The sequence below is a fragment of the Lonchura striata genome, chromosome 12, assembly GCF_046129695.1.
Source record: "Lonchura striata isolate bLonStr1 chromosome 12, bLonStr1.mat, whole genome shotgun sequence".
Lineage (NCBI taxonomy): Eukaryota > Metazoa > Chordata > Aves > Passeriformes > Estrildidae > Lonchura > Lonchura striata.
The window spans coordinates 15,322,247-15,339,992 of NC_134614.1; the positions used below are offsets into that span (position 1 = coordinate 15,322,247).

At 55.9% G+C, this 17,746-nt stretch overlaps 2 protein-coding genes across 3 annotated transcripts in view; one reads left to right on the plus strand and one right to left on the minus strand.

Annotated features, from left to right (window-relative positions):
* The window catches only part of SETD5 (SET domain containing 5), a 67,600-nt gene extending 64,096 nt beyond the window's left edge, over positions 1-3,504 (plus strand). For both annotated transcript variants that reach the window (XM_077786134.1, XM_021531454.2), the window contains exons 23-24: positions 971-1,044; positions 1,214-3,504. In XM_077786134.1, the coding sequence (XP_077642260.1) occupies positions 971-1,044; positions 1,214-1,813 (674 nt within the window). In that variant the 3' untranslated portion in view covers positions 1,814-3,504. The remainder of the gene's footprint in view (positions 1-970; positions 1,045-1,213) is intronic.
* Positions 3,505-4,632: 1,128 nt separating this feature from the next.
* On the minus strand, positions 4,633-16,649 carry LHFPL4 (LHFPL tetraspan subfamily member 4). Its single transcript, XM_021531947.2, has 4 exons — positions 16,189-16,649; positions 6,935-7,171; positions 6,761-6,777; positions 4,633-6,421 (listed from the first exon to the last, which is right to left on the minus strand). The coding sequence occupies exons 1-4, from the start codon at positions 16,592-16,594 to the stop codon at positions 6,413-6,415; spliced, it is 669 nt and encodes a 222-aa protein (XP_021387622.1). The 5' UTR covers positions 16,595-16,649; the 3' UTR covers positions 4,633-6,412.
* Between the last annotated feature and the right edge of the window lie 1,097 nt (positions 16,650-17,746).

A 17,746-nucleotide genomic window follows, 5' to 3' on the forward strand; every position in this document is an offset into this window, starting at 1 on the left:
ATCCCTGAGATGCTGCAGATAAACAGTTCTGTCTCATTAGTCTGCAGGAGAACTCTGATGTGAAATCATCTAGTCCCAGCAGCTTCACCCCTCCTGCGGAAAGCAGGATCACCACCCGTGGTTACAGGGGTAGCAGTTGAAGCACACAGTTGGCACAAGTGACTGTGTCACTGCAGTAAATACTTCTTGCCTACCCCAGGTCAAGTTCAGTGATATGGTAGGACAAGAAGCTCACCCACCCTTGAAGTGCAAGAAAGGCTTACTCTTGCATTTTATTTCTCTTGATTTCTTACTTATCTGAGGTGGATCAGAGTGTGCTGTATGCTGCTGGTGCCCTTCAAACCTCAAAGCATTTCCATCATCGTGGCCTGTTAGAAAAACAGGCATTTCTGATACATCCAGGAGTATCTCTGTTTCTAGCAGCTCAGTTGGCTTGTAAACCATACTCCCCAAAATGGCAGCATGGGATGTCTGTCTTTGGAAGCATCTGGATCTGCTTTTGAGGAAAACCCACCACAGGATCCTGCTGACAGCCCTCTAAGGACAGTTTTGTCTCCTGAGATGTAACTGTATCCAGTGCAGATTAGTGTAACCAAGACTGAGTGAGAAATTGTTGAGTCCTTAGAAGCTGCCTTCAGCCTCTCATAGCTACTGGAGAGCCAGGGGAGCCCTGGCTGTGTCTGTGCATTATCTCCAGGTGTGGTCATTCAGACAGGCTTGTCCAGGGCAGGTGGGCTTTGTCATAAACCAGAGCACATCGGTGTGAGGGGAGTGGCCACTCTTACATATGTGGCTGTTCCCATATGCTGAGGTTTCCCAGTGGTCTTTTGCTGGGTTTCTTCAGTTTCTGAAATGCTGGTGGCTGGGGAGGCTGGAACACAAGGGCTGGATTTTGCAGTGGCATTTAAGAGGAAGCTGCAGTGGCCTCAGTCGGTGGAGTGAGGCTTAACATCTTGCCTGTACATTGCAGATGCAGCAGAAGGAGACACTCCAGAAGCCCACAAAGGACCAGCAGTTTACAGTCCTTCTCGATACAGCTACCAGGTAAATGCTTTAATATCTTACCTGCCCATTATGAAATAAAGCTTTTATAAGGAGGGGAATAGTGCATTGTTCATAGTGCTGCACTAAGCACCTTAGGATGAGAAGCAGGTAGGAAACGGGGAAGTCAGTCTGACATGTGTTTTCCTTTTTTCCCGCATGCCTTGTTCAGCTGCTGCAGTCTGACAGTCCCCAGGCAGAATCACAGACCCTGCTCCAGCAGAACTCCTCCCCGTACAGAGGGCACCTCGTGCCGTCTCCTGGATACAGCTACCGAGCAGCAGCACAGAGGACAGGACACAGCCTGTCCCATGGTTCCTCGGAAACATCCCTCTCCTCCACCTCATATTCCAGCCCTGCCCACTCGGTCTCCACAGACTCCTCTGCCCTGTTTGCAGGGAATTCGGGGTATTTCAGCAGCCAGCAGCACTCTGGCAGTGTCAGCAGCAGCCTCCTGAGGAAGAGCTGCCCTGCGGCTGCCAGCCCGGCACAGCAGACAGCTGTGGACTCTCTCTCCTCAGAGTCGTGCTCCCAGCCCTGCACAGGCGTGTCGGGCTCTTCCTCCGCTCCCCAAAGCGCTCGCTCACTACAGTCAGACTTGCGGACTATCAGCCTGCCGAGCTCTGGGCAGTCTGTTCTCTACCAGGGCTCCCGGGGCGCAGTGATTTCCAATGCACAACACTATCCACACCGTGGGGGAGGCAGTGTCCATCAGTACAGACTGCAGCAGCTTCAAGGTTCTGGAGTAAAGACTCAAACAGGACTTTCCTAGGGCTGCCTGGACTTCAGGAGGACAAAACTGCCCATAGCTCCTTCCGGTCACCCCTGGAAGTGGCTCCTGGGCTGGTGTTGAAAGCTTGCACCTGATGCTGGGGTGCCAGGGGTCAGAGGCTGAGGTCGAAAATGCACGGGTGAGATTTGTGAGCAGTATTGGCCTCTGGCCTGGTAGGAGAACACAGATTTCTCTGAGGCAGAGACTGTAGCAAAGCAGTTCCCTGACATGTGGGTACATTGCAAAAACAAAAAGAAACAAACAGACAAAAAAATAGAAAAAAAAAAAAGAAAATGGTTCAAGTGCAATGACTGTGGCACAGCCTCTGTCTCTGGTCCGTGCCCATGGCCACAGTCACACATGCAGTACGGACACAGTTCTGAATTCAAAAGCAGTTTAAAGGAAATGTTGGGGGAAGTTAACTCCAATCTCTTTATAGGTCAGGTTCTCAGTGCGTTCTGGGGAGGGCTTTAATCCGTTACGATCATTCCAGTCACAAGCAGACGAGCGCACACGGCTGCCTTTGGGCTTGGGTCGCCACTGCCGCCATCGGAGCTTTTTCCAGGACAGGAGAGTCTCCACAAAGCATGGGAGGGGTTTGGAGCGTGTGCCTGCGGCTGCAGAGGATCCGGGTGTGCTGTCGTGTACTGCTTCATTGCAGGTCTGTCGTGAACGAGTGTTTTTGAGGTCGCTTAAGGAGTCTGTGAACAGGAGCACGGCTGGGGCCGTGCTGCCGCGCCGGGGCTCTCTGGCTGCTGGTGCGCAACGCACAGGGGATGGCCGGGGACCTGATCAGGCAAGTGATGCTGCGGCACACGGGGGGCTGCAGGCAGAGGAGCAGGGGGGCTGTAAGGGGCAGTGGTGGGTGGTGGGTGGGCTCCCCGGTCTGTGCTGAGCCAGAGGCTCTGCAGGCAGTGCCGTGTGGGGTCTTTCCCAGCCACTGTCACCCGCTGAGCGTGGCAGGAGAGCCAGCCCAGACACAGTGCGCTGTGTGTTCAATTCCATACGATTGCCAGCTTCTTTCTCACTTGTTTACTGTAATATCGGGCGTGTTTTTATTTATCTAATTTTATATTCAGTTATAACCATAGTAGGTTAGCTAATATATGACAGGTGTCATCCCTGGTGCTGCAGTGGAACTTCTCCTTTCTCTTGGATAACATAATGCTGTGAGTCTGTCTCCCCTCTCCTTGCAGATGCACAGTCTTCTTCCTCTTTTTTTAGGACTGTTACAGATTTCTCTAATTCACAATTGAAATCAGGTGTTTGTTCAGCCTAGGGGAGACTTTTAAAATATTGAGACAAAGAGTAGCTTTCTCACACTGTCTGGCTGTGAGCGTGTTGGGATGGAACTTGTCACCCCACAGTTGGGTGTCTGTATACTGTATAACATAGGTGTAAACTTCACTTGGCTTAGCCCTGGAGGTGCAGCCTCCCCTTTGGTGCTCTGAGCAGCACGGGGCAGACGGGCTCTGCCCTGCCAGGTGGCAGGAGGGGGCCAAGGGGGCCCTCCCAGAGGCTCCAGCACCTTCGGGCGCAGCAGGGGGGCAGGAGGGAGGGACCCTGGAAAGCTCTAGGAAAGGTGGGGGCTGTAGCTTCTTACTCTAGTGGAGTTTTTACACCATGCTGTAACATTTGAACTTTCACAAGAGATGTAATAATTTTGATAATAAAAATACTTAACTTGAAAACTAGTATTGTTGAATTTCTTACCGCCTTGAGTGCTGGTGCCCAGGACATAGGGCAAGGAGGTGAGGGCATCTAAGTCTCTTCCCTGTCTCCTGCAGGGTAAGCAAATCCTTGCAGGAGCAGCCTTCTGCCAGGTGAAGCTAGGAGCTGCTGTGGGAGCTGCTGTTCCTTAGGAAATTCCCTGAGCTTCTGGCTGGGGTTGTGAAATTTCTGGCTCTGCTGCTGCTGTTCTTCTTGCCCAAGCTCATTTGGAAAGGAGATGGATTTGGAGGATGTCCTCTGCACCACTGCATCTGCTTTAAAGCCTGGTTTCTGGTGTGCCAGAATCTGTCATCCAGGGTTTTCATACTGCTTGCCTTTTCTTTTGGAAGCCTGACATGGGCTGAGCCTGGCATGGGGCCTGCCAGGTGCATGTGTAGGTGCTGGTTTGAGGTGCCCATGGCTTCTGGTCTTCAACTGCCCTCACTTGTGAGAATGTTCTCCCTGACACTGTGGGACCGTAAATGTCATGGTTCATTCTGTCCCCCAAAAGAGTGGCTCCATCTCCACTACTCCTTCCCTGAAAGCCACTGTGGGTAGCATCAACTCTGCTCTTCTCAGCTGCTTCTGCCATCTGCAGGGCTCACCTGGGCTGTCAGCATGTCCCACATCGGGGGAGCCAGACTTGGCCAAAGCTCTCTGCAAGTCCCAGAGCTCCCCATGTTGCCCTCATACAGCCTGGAATGCTCTCCCCACTCCTACCAGAGCATGCCATTAAACTGACCAGCCATGTAGTTTTTTTCCATCAAGACACTGGAATTTGATGAATTTCATGGATTTTCCTATCAGTCTGTGTTAGTGAGCTGACAGACCACTCATCCTGCACTGTGAACAAGCAGAAAGGATTGGTTTAAAGGCTCGTAGGGATGGATGGGATCCTGCCCCACCCCCTGCTTTGCCATGAAGTGGGACAGATCCTTTCTCTGGGGACTCCCTCTGGTCAGAGCCTCTCCTTGTGTGCCAGCCCAGGCTGCAGGCTCCCCACTACAGCTCAAGACACTCACAGGGGCTTCTTTGGCCTCCCACCTCCTTCAGTGATGGCCGGGAAGAACCCATCCCACCCCTCCCCACAACAGAGGGCTCCAAGCTCATCTGGTTTGAATTATATTTTTCAATAAGGTTTTGTGAAACACTGTATCAAACTTTGTACTAAAATACAGATATATTACAGCTACTGTATTCCTTTCTCCACTGATTTTCTTGGTTTGTTTTTCCAATTCAGCTGGCAACAGCACTCTCAAGCTGGCAAGACCCGGGCGCTGCGAGTTCCTGTTGACCTCGTTCTGGGGGGCAGCTGTCAGAGGGACGTGGGCACCGCTGGGCTCATGGCGGGCAGAGGGCACGGGCAGGAGTGCTGGCATGCACTCCATCCCGGGTGGCTTTGGCTCCCAGATGGTGTTTCGGCACAGCTCCATCCCCCACCGCCACCCCACAGGGCCTCAGGGAACCACTTACCTGCTCCAGCCCACCCCTGGTGCCAGGTGAGGCGCTGGGTCCTGTGGAGCCCTTCACTGCCATCCCCAGCAGCCTCCACGCTCCGTGGCCCCATCCCAGGACCGTGGTGCCGCTCTGCTCCCTGCTCCCACTCACTCTGCTCCCTGGCCTTGCCCAGTGTCTGGGTCCAGCCCTGACAGGGCTCCAACAAGCCCCTGGGGGCCCTGCCCTGGGCCCTGCAAGGAGCCCCAGCTGCTCGCACTGAGACACGGCCAGTGCTGAGGACTTTATTGCATTGCGAGGGCTGTGGTGACCCAAGCCCCTGTGGCCAGGGGAAGCCCACACACACACGCTGGCCTGGCCAGCAGAGCCACAGCCAGGCTGCAGCCACCCGTGCCGGGGTGTCGGCTCTCGGGTGCTGTGTGTGAGCTCCCGAGGCCGCCGGGGCAGCAGCCAGCGGCTCCCCGCACGCCATCGCCGCGGGCCAGCGAGGTACAGCCAGGAGGTCGGGTGGTACAGGAGTGCTCAGGTACACCCGGCCATGCCGTGTGGCAGGGAAAGCCTTGCTGTCACCAGTGGAGATAAAGCACCGTATGGGGATGGGGAGGGAAGGCGTTTGGCAACGGCCCGCGGCCGGCTCGGGGAGGGGTCTTGGCGGGGGGGGTCCTCCTGTGCCCGCCCGGGGGTTTTGCATCTTCAGCTGCTCCCACTTACCAGGGCTTACATTCAACGGCGGCGCGAGTCGGGGGTCCCACGGCCGGCAGCAGCGAGGCCCCTGCGGTCCCCACGCTGAGGGGACCGAGCAGCAGCCTGCAGCCCCGGTCACGCACCAGGAAACACCATGTCCTGGGCTGGACTCCCGGGGCAGGGGGGAAAGGGGCTCGAGTCACTTTACCCTGTTTAGAGAATATGAATTTACATGTAAAAGTAGGGGTTGGGCCCCATCCCGGCCACCGGGTCCCCTGGCTGTGGAGACAGGATCACGGAGCTGTACAAAATGGGAGTGGGGAAGGGTCCGGGACCCGGAGCAGCCGGCACGGGGCGTCACTGGGTGCGCGTTCGGGTGGGAGGCAGCAGGTCAGGAGTCCTGGGGATGTAGAAATCTGTTAAAAACTCCAAGACTGTTTTTTCCTTGAAACAAAACCGCAGCTGGATTCTGTTCTTGAACAAAGCGGGTTTGAGGCATCCTCCCCCGGCGGCGGCCCGCAGGCAGCGGTGGGTACGGAGCTGGAGGGTGCGTGGGATGGTGGTGCCGGCGTGGACATGGAGGTGGCCATGGATGCGGCGGGCGGCTGGCACATCCCTGGCACGGGCACCGGGGCCCGGAGGGCGGCGCAGGACGCTGTGTGGCCGCTGGCAGCAAATGAAGGGCAGGACAGGGAGTGAGTGCCCAGGCTGCCGGCCATGGGAAGAGGGTCCTGCTGCAGATGGTCGGCCTTATATCCTCTGCGGGAAAAGCACAGCAGGTTGGGGATGGACTTGGGCTGGTCTTACTGCACCATGTTACTTGCATGTGCCAGGCATATGCCTATCCCCATCCCTGCCACCCTGTCTTTGCTGCCTCCCTTCCCCCATTGCCCCCAGCCCTGCTGCCTGCACAGCCAGGGTCCCCCATCCTGTCCCGTCCCATCCCATCCCATCCCGTCCCGTCCCGTCCCATCCCATCCCATCCCATCCCATCCCATCCCATCCCATCCCATCCCATGTCACAATGACGCCAAGCACAGTCACACCCAGAGACACCACAGAGGGACAGGGGACAGGACAGTGACACTCAAGGCTTACCGCAGTGCCAACAAAATCTGTGGAAACAGAAGAGAGAGAGGTCAGGCAGGGCAGAGGCTCATTGGCTGCCTCCCACCCTGCCCAGCCTGGCTTGCCTTGTAGGTGACAGTAAAGCCCATGGGACCCTTGCCAGGCTGCTCCCACCCAGGATCCCCCCAGTAGCATGGTGCTGACCTTTGCTCTCTGTCTTGAGCTCCTCGTGCAGCAGGTCGTTCTGCCGGTTGCCGAGAACAAAGGCCAGGAAGGAAAGGATAAGGGCATTGAGGATGCCGATGATGGCCAGGATATAAGCCCAGCGTACAGAGCAGTCGCCCAGGGAGTACTTCCCCGTCTTCTCCCCACACATGTCCCGTATGGTCTCTGCATCCCAGCCATCGGGAAAGATCATGCAGCCCAGCACCAGGCAGAGCGCTGCAAGAGGGAGAGGAGGGGGAAGCATCAGAGACAATAATAGAGTGGCAGTGCTGGGTGCTGAGCCCCCCAGTCAGTATGTGAGTGCAGCCCGTGTCTGGCAGGGAGCCCACCTTGGCCCCACAACAGCTGGGCAATGTGGCAGGTGACAGCCACCACTGCCTCAGGAGCTCTGGGACTGGCTTTTTGGCTGTCCCAAACCTGGCCCATGCACAATTAGGGACTTCAGGCTCTTTGTTTCTTCCAGCATCAGCCACAGGATCAGTGGCTGCCCACGGGCTTTCCTTATCACTACAAGCTCCCTGCATGTGGGCAGGAGCTACCGGTGCACTGCGGGCAGGGATGCTGCCTGTGGAGAGGACTGGCATCCCCAGGAGCCCCCACACCTGACCACCCCACAGCCGGCAAGCAGCACTCCCAGAGGGGTCACCTTCCCAGCAGGCCTCCACCCAGCACACTCTGTGCTAAGCAAGGAGACATCAGGGAACACAGGGATGGAAATGTCACAAAGCCTGTGACTGTCAAGGTAAGAAGATGACTTTTTCTGACTACAGCAAGTACAAAAGCTCCTCACCCCATATCAGCTGGAAGAGCTAAAAATAGTAATGATGTTGGCTGCAGTGCCCTGCAGGTACTTTTGCCCTGAGTTAAGGAACAACTAAGAGGTTTTTGCCCACACCAGTAAGAAGTTCTCTCTCCATCCTTTTCAGCAAACACCCTGCAGGCAGGCAGCTGGCAGTCTGGCATGAGCTTTCTGGGTGCTGGCATGTATTTTGAACTGCTTTCCATGGGGAAGGGAAATCCCAGGAGGGAGGCATGTGCCTGCAGGGCATGACACTGCACCCAGGAAAGGACAGGGGCGCTGGCACATTATGTCATGCAGCAGCTGCTGCTTGGTCTCTAACTCCTCCACAAGCAAACCCCCTTGGTAAAAGTCTTTGTGGACAGTGGCAAGCCCTGCATGCTGATTTATTGCAATGCACAGCCCTGGTGCCACCCCGGCACCACACAGCTGCACAGAGCCAAGCCAGTGTCTCCAGCACATCGTCACCAGGGACTCCCAGCCAAGCACAGCCTGTCTGGGACTGGGCCAACCCAAACCCTCTGCAAGGAAACACAGTCAGCACCAACGCCATGCACTGCATGGTAAACGCTGAGGAGCAGCCTGGCCTGCTGCTGACCTGGGCACCTTGGAATAGGATGGCATTAATTCAGCTGAGGGCCTGAATAAAAGGGGATCAGGTGCAGCAGACCTGTGCCAGGGACTGTTCCTGTGAAAGCAGAGATGCTAAGAGGATTTTAGGATCCTCTGAGCTCCCAGTGCAGTGCAGCTGTGAAACGAGCTAAGGTGCTCTGTGACAATCCCCAGCAAGGGGGTGGGTTTACCCCCACAGCACTGCTCAGGCTGGCACGACCCAGCCTGGAAATGGGCACGGTTGTAAGAAATCTGCTGAAATCATGGAGGAGGAGGAAAGGACCACAGGTATGCAGTGAGGTTGGGGGAAAGCACAGAAAGCAGCAGCTCCAGCTGCCTGGGTGGGCAGCAAGCCTCAGCAACAGCCACTCTGGGCCCAAAGGAGAACAAGGGCTGTGCCCAAGAGGGTAGGCAATTTTGAGTTAAAAAATCAGGCACCAATTTTACTTACACCAGCGAGGGCTTGGGCAGGCTCCCAGCCTTTGTGCACAGCCCTCAGTCAGTCCTTCACAGGAGCAGAACAGCAGCCCCTGGGTCTGTCCCTGGACTCTGCAGGCAGTATCCTGTCCTCTGCATTCCTGAGCTATCATTCAGGGTGAAGGTGGGTCCAACGGCCCAGGTAAAGCAGAAGCCTGCCAAGAGCTCACTGCTCTGAAAACACCACAGGTGAGAGGGTCTCCCAGGACATCTGCAGGTCCCAAACATGGCAGGACAGGCAGCAATGCCACAGCACTCATGGAGGACATGAGAGACAGGGTTTAAGGCAAAAGTAGGGTGGCTCAAAAAGATATGGGAGACACTTCTGTGGTGGATTGTCAGAGCACAGTCACAAAGGACTTGCAGTGATGGCCACTGCCAGAACACTGCCTGGCTTCAGCCTGTGTCTGCTTGTTTTGATCTCATCCTCGTGTGCCTGCTCTGTACTGCACCAGGGCAAAGGGAGTCTGTGCCCTGTCCCACCAAGCAGTTGCAGGATCTCTGCCCATGCCCTCACAGCCCATTTGACACAATTAAACAACAAATTTACTACTGGGCAGAGGTGTGTGCCCAAGTCACCACACATACTCAAATGCCTCTGCCTGAGGGTGACTGGGCTCTTCCCAAAAACCCCTCACTACTCTACAGCTCCCCAGGAAGTGGCTGAGGTGAGGCTGTGCTACTGAGGGCAGGTGCTCTCCTGGGGAAGAGCAGCTCAGGGCTCTCCTCTTCCCATCTGCCCTATGTGCTCCCAGCAGCAAGCCAAGTCCTCTGCTCTGTCACAAGCAATTCCCTTTTCTGCACTCCCCAGGCTGCCCAATGTCCTGGAAACACCTTCCTGTGCCTGCAGCAAGGAGTGACTTTGAAAAGCAGAGCAAGAATAAGGAGGGGATCCCCATACAATCCACAGGCCTCAGCGCTGGCCTCTCCAACAGGTCTGAGGGATGTGGGGTCAGGGCTCTGCCTGCCCAGCCCTCTGCCCACAGCACCGTTCTGCCAGCACTTACACCCAAATGCCCCAAAACTCCTTGCAGACCTGCAGGAAAACCTTGGGTTTTGTTTAAAGCAGCCCATTTCTATGCCTTAAAACCACAAGAAAAGCACCAGGTGATGATTTCTATGAAAAGCCACTATTAAAGAGGAAAAAATAACCCATCTCCTGTCCATTTTGCTTTTAATTCTTGTTCTTCTGAGTGTGTGGTGCCAGTCCTCACCGTCAGTGGCACCAAGAATGGCTGGCTGGTCTGTCACACCCCACAGCTGCTATCCTGCCCCTAGGCCCTGGGCTCCAACTCCCTCTTGTAGAGTTTTTCCAATTGTAAAGACAGTTTTGAGAGCAGGCATTTCAGTGATCACTGGGACAGGGTGCATGCAGAGGGAGGATGATCCTGCTGGGGCTGTGGCTCTGACCCCATAAAGCTGGCATTTCTTGCCTTAACAGCTGGTTCATGGCTTCTCACTCCTCAGTGCTCCCTCGTCAAGGTCCATTAGAAACAACATGGGCATCTCAAGGGCTTTTGATATTCTCACAAAATAAATTAATCAAAGGGAATGCAATGTTATGACTCAGGCTGCAACACTGGAGCAAGATTTGAGCAGAAAGAGGAGGCTCCTCCTGGCAGGATAACATCTCCTAGTACAAGGTGCATTTAGCTAATTTGGACTGTCTGAGTAACCCCCATGTTTGCTGAGTACCACTGCCCCTGTCCTGAGCAGCTGTGCCTACAGGATTAAAATCTGATTTTTTAAATTGCTTTTTCTGTCTAGTTTAGTCTACAGGTGTGAGTGAAAACTGGCTTTTACTGCTTCTGCCTGCCATGGGTGGAAGGAGCTCAGGACATGCAGCTGAGATATGACTTCTCCCCCAGAGCATCACACCACCACAGAACACACAGATGGGAAGATGTGAGGTAATGGGGGGAAAACCAGCAATCACTGGGTCCAAAAAGGGCTTTTTAAACCTGGCACCGGGACAGACAGCACATCCAAAGACCCCAGGGAACAGGGGCTGGGCTGTGTGCTCTTGGGGTGTAGAGTGGCTGCTTCTCACCAGAAAACCTCCTGAACACCAAACAGAAAGGGGACAAACACAGTCCCCCCTCCTCCCCATAAAAACTGAAATGCCTCAAAAATAAATCAACACTAAGGGCAGAGTGCTCTGGACAGCGAGCACCAGCCATTTACACAGACACGAGCTCCCTTACGGCGTTTTGCTCCACAGGCTGTTTTTGTGCCAAAAAATCAGCAGGATTCAGAATAGAGTTATGAGCTTGTATGAATCAGAACTGACAGTTACTTTATCTGGAACAACAGTTCAGGGATGTAAGCTCCAGGCCACGAGCGGCTCCGAGACGGCCGGCTCGGCCCCTCCCCGCGAGTACACGGGCACAGGAGCAGCCCCACGGGAGGCTGCGCTGCCGCGCAATCCCCGCGGCGGCTGCGGAGCACACGGCGCTGCACGCATGCAAGGGATGGGCTGCAGCCCGGCTCCTGTCCCCTGAAAGACCTGAGCGGTAGGGGAAGAAGAGGAGAATCTTCAGGAAAGCTTTCTTGGGGATCCAGAGACAGTAATTCAGCAAATGCTGAGGGGCTTTGTGGTGCTGTTGTTTTTGCTGCAAGGTCAGCAGGTGGAAGTGGTTCATATACGGGCAGTATTGGCAGAGAAAGGGCCTGAGGATAAACTGCAGAGTCACAGCATAGTTAAGGTTGGAAGAGACCTCTGGAGATCATTTAGTCCAACCCTCTTGCTAAGGGTCACCTAGAGCAGGTGATACAGGAACATGTCCAGATGGGTTTTGAATTACTCCAGCAACAAAGACCCCACAACCTCTCCGGGCAGTCTCATGCTCAGCAGCTGTCCCAGTTACACTCCAAGCCAGTTTACAGCAGTGGTATCTGCCTCATATTTTTTCATTAAAAATTTCAGTGAATGAGTTTTATATCCATGAAAACAATATTTTGAAACCTCAAAGTCTCTGAAATGACTTGGTTCTCCAGCAAGTCACAGTCAGGAAGATGAGCCTGTCCCGATGTGGTTCAGCAGAGCCGCTGCATTGCTGTCAGAACCAGGGAGGGTTTTGGGGCTGTAGTGCTCACCCAGGCCAGATCCTGCTTTCCGTTGGGGCTGAGGCTACACCACCACACAGCTCCACCATGCTCAACCCAGCAGCTGCCAACAATTCCCTCACCACTCCTCTCCATGGATATGCCAAAACCATGCCATGCAAGGGGTCCCCTCTGAGACAATGGCAAACACAGCTGAGGTGCAGAAGATGAAGCCCTGCTCAGGGACATGCCTCTGCTCTCAGGCCTTGGAAGGGCCCATCTAAGTGTAGCTCTGAAGGGAATCTCCCTAAGGAGAAAAGAGCTCAGATGGATATGTATCACCACATTCTCCCTCAGGCAAGATGGCTGGTCATGGCACAATCAATGCCAAGAGGCCACTGATAAGGACAAAGCCCAGTCCTAAGGCCAAGAGCATGGTCCCAGGTGAGAAGGCACCACATATATATTCCTAAGGGAGGGAGTGTGAAGGTCTCACCACACTGACTGCTGGACCTGGAGCACAGGAAAACACCTAAAAATGTGGCCAGTCTATTCTTCCATGCAGGCAGCATGCTGTGCTCAGCTGGCTGCCTGTTTTGACCCTCAATATACTCTAAGTACAAAACCAAAGACCCTCTGGAAACAACCCTGGGTACCACTCGGGGTAATCATCCTGATGGGAGGCACATGGATGCAGGGTCACACAGAGCTGGCTGGGCTGTCTTGCAGAGGCATTAATGCACCAGGACAATTTTGTTCAAAGTTCTGAGTAAATTCACAGGGGGACTGTATCTTATGCTACAGCAGAGTGTTGGGGAATCAGAGGGAATGCTCAGGCTCCTGGCTGGCCTGGTGGTTGTGTATTCCTATGCTCTGATTTCCTACAGACAAATCCCAAGGGGGATCACCCTCACAGCCCATTTCTCTTAAAGCATCATCCCACAGAACTTTCTGAAGGTGCTCCTCCACTAATTTGGAATACTGGGGTGGCATTAAGTGCTGACAGTCATACAGTTGTTGACGTGCTCATGTTAAGGTCCCATCTCTGGTTTTATAACAGAAGGATTTAGCAAAATCTCCAGTTTTGCGTTACTGGATTTTGAACAGGGCAGATGGCCACGTTTCTATTTGCGATAAAGCAGAGTCTTTCCTCTTAATTAGATCCAGTTTCCTCCTAGGGGGGCAGTGGCTTTTGAGCTGGAGCTTTCTGTCAAGCTCTAATTAAACCCTGCCTTGATTGTTGTTCACTAATTAGACATTGATGATTTAAAGTTGGTTGGGTTTTTTTTGTTTTTTTGCAAGAGATCCTGAATTCCTCATCGTCCTCCCCCACATTCCTACACTTGGTTTTTCTCCTCTGAAGAGCCCATCCATGCCCACAATCAGCAGCCCTTTACTCTGCACCGGCCATCCCACAGGAATGGGGTGGGGATACCTCTGCCCCATCTCTCTGCCCGTCACCTGCCTCACCTGGCTTTCACCAGTGAGACCAAGAGACTTTGGGCCTCACAGTGCTTCTGCTGCAGTAGTGCAAGTCCTTCTTCAGCTAAACCTTCACTGAGGCAGGAGGAATTTCCTTTCCTTCTCTGCTCCTCCAAACTCTCTGCTCTAACAGAATCCTCCAACCTCCCAGCCAGGTGAATCTCTGAAGTTTGCCATAATGATGTGCCAGAGCCTGCATCAGGCTATGTCCCTGCTGTAAGATCTGGCCTGTGATACTCTCTCCATAGGTCATGGCAGCTCCTTCTCCATGCACAAGGTAACACATCCACCTGTGGCTGCCTCAGACGTTCCCAGGGAAGTTCAGCCCTGCCTGACGCCTGCCAGACAAGATTTTCTTGCTGGGACACACTACACCACCACCTCTGCATCAGGCCCTCTCTGACAGGAACATCAGCCTGTCCTGTAGGTCAGCAGCTCTCCCATGTTGTCCTGTCTCAGGTTAGGGTGGAGGGCCAGTGTCTGTTAATGATGCCTTGGACCTTCCCCGACAGAGAAGCCAGGGAGCCATGCTGCTCTGGGAGAGCTCCAAGCCAACCTGGGCTGGCTGGGGCCAGAAGAGCCAGCCCATGGCCCCACTGAGCTGAGCACTCAGGGTTCTCACAAGTGCAGTTGTCAGCAACACGTGTCATTACAAGGTGCAAAGTGTGACCAAGGACAAGCCCCAAGGCAAGGTGAAGTGTACCCAGGGGTGACAACAGCAAAGTGCTGTCATGGCCACCCAAACCTGAGCCAGGACAGGACAGGAGGCATTGGGGAGAAGACCCAGGGCTGCCTCCAGTGCAGTGCCCTCTGCACACAGCTCCCTGTGCAGCAGTAGCAGCTGGGCACTCCACGCCACTTGATTAAGCTGCCGACAATCAGTAGGATTTGGGCTCTGAGCTTGCTTTAAACTGATAAATCTTCAGGATGGGGAAAATTAAAGATGAGGGAATTTCCTGATAAGCCAAGGCAGCTCCAGGTCTGGCTGTGGTCCTGATCTGGGTAAGAGGAGGTCAGGCTTTCCAGCCCAAGCCAGCTGCAAAGGAAAGAGCTGGGCTAGCTGAAAGGTCCTCACACAGAGGGGCTGTATCCTTCCACATCAAGGACTAGGGCCCTTCTCACAGAGGGGATGAATGGGGTCCTTCCATTAAGAATAAGGGGCCCTGTAGATCCTTCGAATGGAAGCTCTAGGTCTATTCACACTTAGTATGTAGTGGAGAGTAAGTGTCCACACCTGGTAAAACTGTGCAGAGAAGGAAGTGAAGAGTCTTGCTACCAATGGAAGTCCAACATCATTCCTTAGGCTCTTTCTCCCAAAAGGACAGACCCTGTGTGAGGACACCTTGGAAGTCTGTGCATAAGGGGATACTTTGGATCCCTATCACAGGTCACCTTCTAGGGAAAGGTCTGGGTTGTTGCACAGTGTCACTTTGAGGAGTGAGTCTGTGAGGGTCTTGGGGTACATCTACAGTGGGGTTTCATTTGTGGAAGGACCTAAGGAGGAGCTATAGACATGGTCACATTTGGGGCAGGTTAATTACTGGACTTGAGTGGTCAAGTCTGCGGAGACATCAAGGTAAATGTATGGTGTACCTCTGTGGGAAGCACTGGAGAGAGCTGTCCTCACAGCCCTTTCATGATGCAGGATAGAGGGGGCCTGGGTACAATATGTCTTTAAGGGGGAACTGAAGGATGCTTTTAGAGGGATGGAGGATCCATGCATGGGCTTCTTCCAGTGGTGGGGTTCCTTTGGGGGATGAGTGTTCCCCTAAAGTGAATATCTCTTAGGGACAACCCCACATCTCTGGGGTTGACTGGGAGGCTAGTCCCTGATGTGGAGTGTGCTGGGGTGTCTGAATCCCCAGGGATTCAGGGGGCTGATCCAGTGCCCTAGGCTATGTTGTGGGGTGTCCCAATGCTGGTCCTTGACTGGGGTGTACTCAAGTGCCCCAAGGTGGGTCCCTAGCCCAGGATGTCCTGAGGGTCCAGACTGTCTAGGTGTCCCAGGGTTGGTGCCTGTTCTGGAGTCACCTGAGGTGGTCCCTGATCCAGCTCTCCAGCTATGTACCTCCCATAAGGGAGCCTTATGTTTCCTTGGGGTCAGACCTTGCCTAGGGAATCCCAGGCTCCAGTGCCCCAAGCAGGTGCAACCATTCCTGGTGACAGTGCCTGGTCTGGCTGTCCCGGGAAGCCCCGGAATGTCCTGAGGACATTTCTTGGCTGAGAAGACCCATGGCCCTACAGTGCTTGTACCTATGCAGCTTCCTTGAGTGATCCCAATGTTCCCTGTGGCCAACCTTTGCCTGGGGAGACCCAGGTGCCAATGCCTAGAGCCAGGACCTGTTTATGGTGCTCTGTCAATACCATTGCCTGGCCTGCTTTTTCCAGGAAAGCCTGGGACGTCCTAGGGCCAGCTCCTGGCCGGGATGCCCTATGGATACACAGTACCTGTACCCAGCCCAGCTTTCCTGAGCAGCCCTTGTGTTCCTTGTGGCCAGGGGATAACAGGGAGCCTCAGTGCCAGTGTCCCAAACGGGTGCCCATTCCTGCTCATCTGTCAGCATTAGCACCTGCCCTGGGTGTCCCAAGAAACTGCGGGGCTGGATCCTAGAACCACAGCCCTGCAGTGTTTGGACTCAGCCCAGCTTCCTCGAGCAACCTTGCTGTTCCCTATAGCCAGGGACCCCACTACCACTGCCGGGGTGTCCCAGGGTGCCGCACGCTCAGCTCTGCCCACATCCTCCCCACCCGTCCCTGCCGCCAGGCCCGGGGCAGCCCGGTGCTCCCGGTGCCGGTGGTTCCCGGTGCCGGTGTGTACCTGCCAGCAGCTGCATCCAGGCGCAGATCTTGTAGACGGTGGCGGTGTTGCAGAAGAAGAACAGGGCGAAGCAGGTGATGCAGCCCAGCGTCAGCACCATGGAGAGCAGCACGAAGAACGCGGCCGCCTGAAAGGCGCCCGAGGGGATGGTGCTGAAGTCGGTGAAGGAGCCGCGGCACGACAGCTCCCGGCCCGCCAGCCCGCTGCCCACGCAGTAGTGGAACAGCCCGAAGTACCCGGGCTTGGGCGTGTTAACGCTGTCGCCCACCCAGTAGGGCTGGATGAAGACCACCACGTTGATGATGGCGAAGCAGATGGTGAAGATGGCCCAGAGCACGCCGATGGCGCGCGAGTTCCGCACGTAGTTGTCATGGTACAGCTTGGAGGCTTCCTGCGAGGGCAGCATCCTGCCGGCCGCCGCTGCCGGAGGGCGGGAGGGGCCGGGGCGGCGGGGAGCCCGCCCGGGGTCGGCGGGGCGGGGGGGCCGCGGCCTAAGAGCGCCCGCGGGCCGCCGGGCCCTGCGACACCCGCGCCGCCATCTTGGCTGCCGCCTCTGCGCCCCGCGCGCTCCCGCCGCGCGCGCGCGGCCGCGCGCCCCCCCGCCACTGCGGAGCCGAGCCCGGCCGAGCCCGGCCCGGCCCCGTCCGGCCCGGCCCGGCCACGGCCCGCCCGAGCCCGAGCCCGCCCCACGGGGATCCGACCGCTCCGCCGCCGCCTTCTGCTGCGCTCGCCTCGGGCTCGGCCGAGCGACGGGCTCGGCTCGGGTCGGATTGCCGGGCCCATTCCTCTCCCCCGGTCCGACGCCGCCCGGGGTGGTGCCGGGGCATGGCTCCGGTAAGTGCCGGAAGGTCCCCGCGTGGCTGCCTTTGGCCGGAGTGCGCCCGCAGGGAGAGCGTCCATCCTCCGCACCCGTCACCAGCCCGGGGGAGGCCCGCGGGCTGCCGGCGTAGCCCCCGGGCGGGCAGCGGACCTTCCCCACCCTCCTGGCGGGGACCGAGCAAGGAGGTTGCCGCCACTGACTCCTGCCGCTCTGGGGCAGCAGGAGTCGACCCAAAACATCTGACAAAGCGAGGCCAGGTACACGGCTGTGCCGGGTCAGATGTGGCGACAGGGTTGGGGTGCACAACGTGCGCCAGGCTAGGTGTGGGGGATGACTGGGCTGGGGTAAGTGGCTGTGCCAGTAGTGTCACACAAGCTGTCAGCACTTACATGCCGGCAGGTGCCCTTGCGAAATCCTGCCGCAGCCCCGCCAGCCTCACACCGGTCCCCAACCCAGCAGAGACCAAACCGAGTCGGGCCAGTTTCATTCTCAGGCAACGAGATGCACAGCATTAGCTGCAGTTGAACTCGGCTGTCATTAAATGTTTGTGAAGACTCACAGCTGATTTGCAAATTAGACAAATGCACATAAAAACCACAAGGAGCCGTGTGCCTCCGGCTGGGCACGGGCAGTGCCCGTCACGGGCGGTGCATGCACAGCCCGAGCTGGCTCCGTGCCACTGCCCGGGCACACGAGCCAGCGCCGCCCTCAGCCGTGTTCTGGGCAGCGATGCCGCTC

Coding starts and splice junctions, on each gene's coding strand:
- LHFPL4 (XM_021531947.2), bottom strand. CDS start 16,594: ATGCTGCCCTCGCAGGAAGCCTCCAAGCTGTACCATGACAACTACGTG. Junction 7,172..16,188: donor CTGGATGCAGCTGCTGGCAG/GTACACACCGGC, acceptor TCCCTCTTGCAG/CGCTCTGCCTGGTGCTGGGC.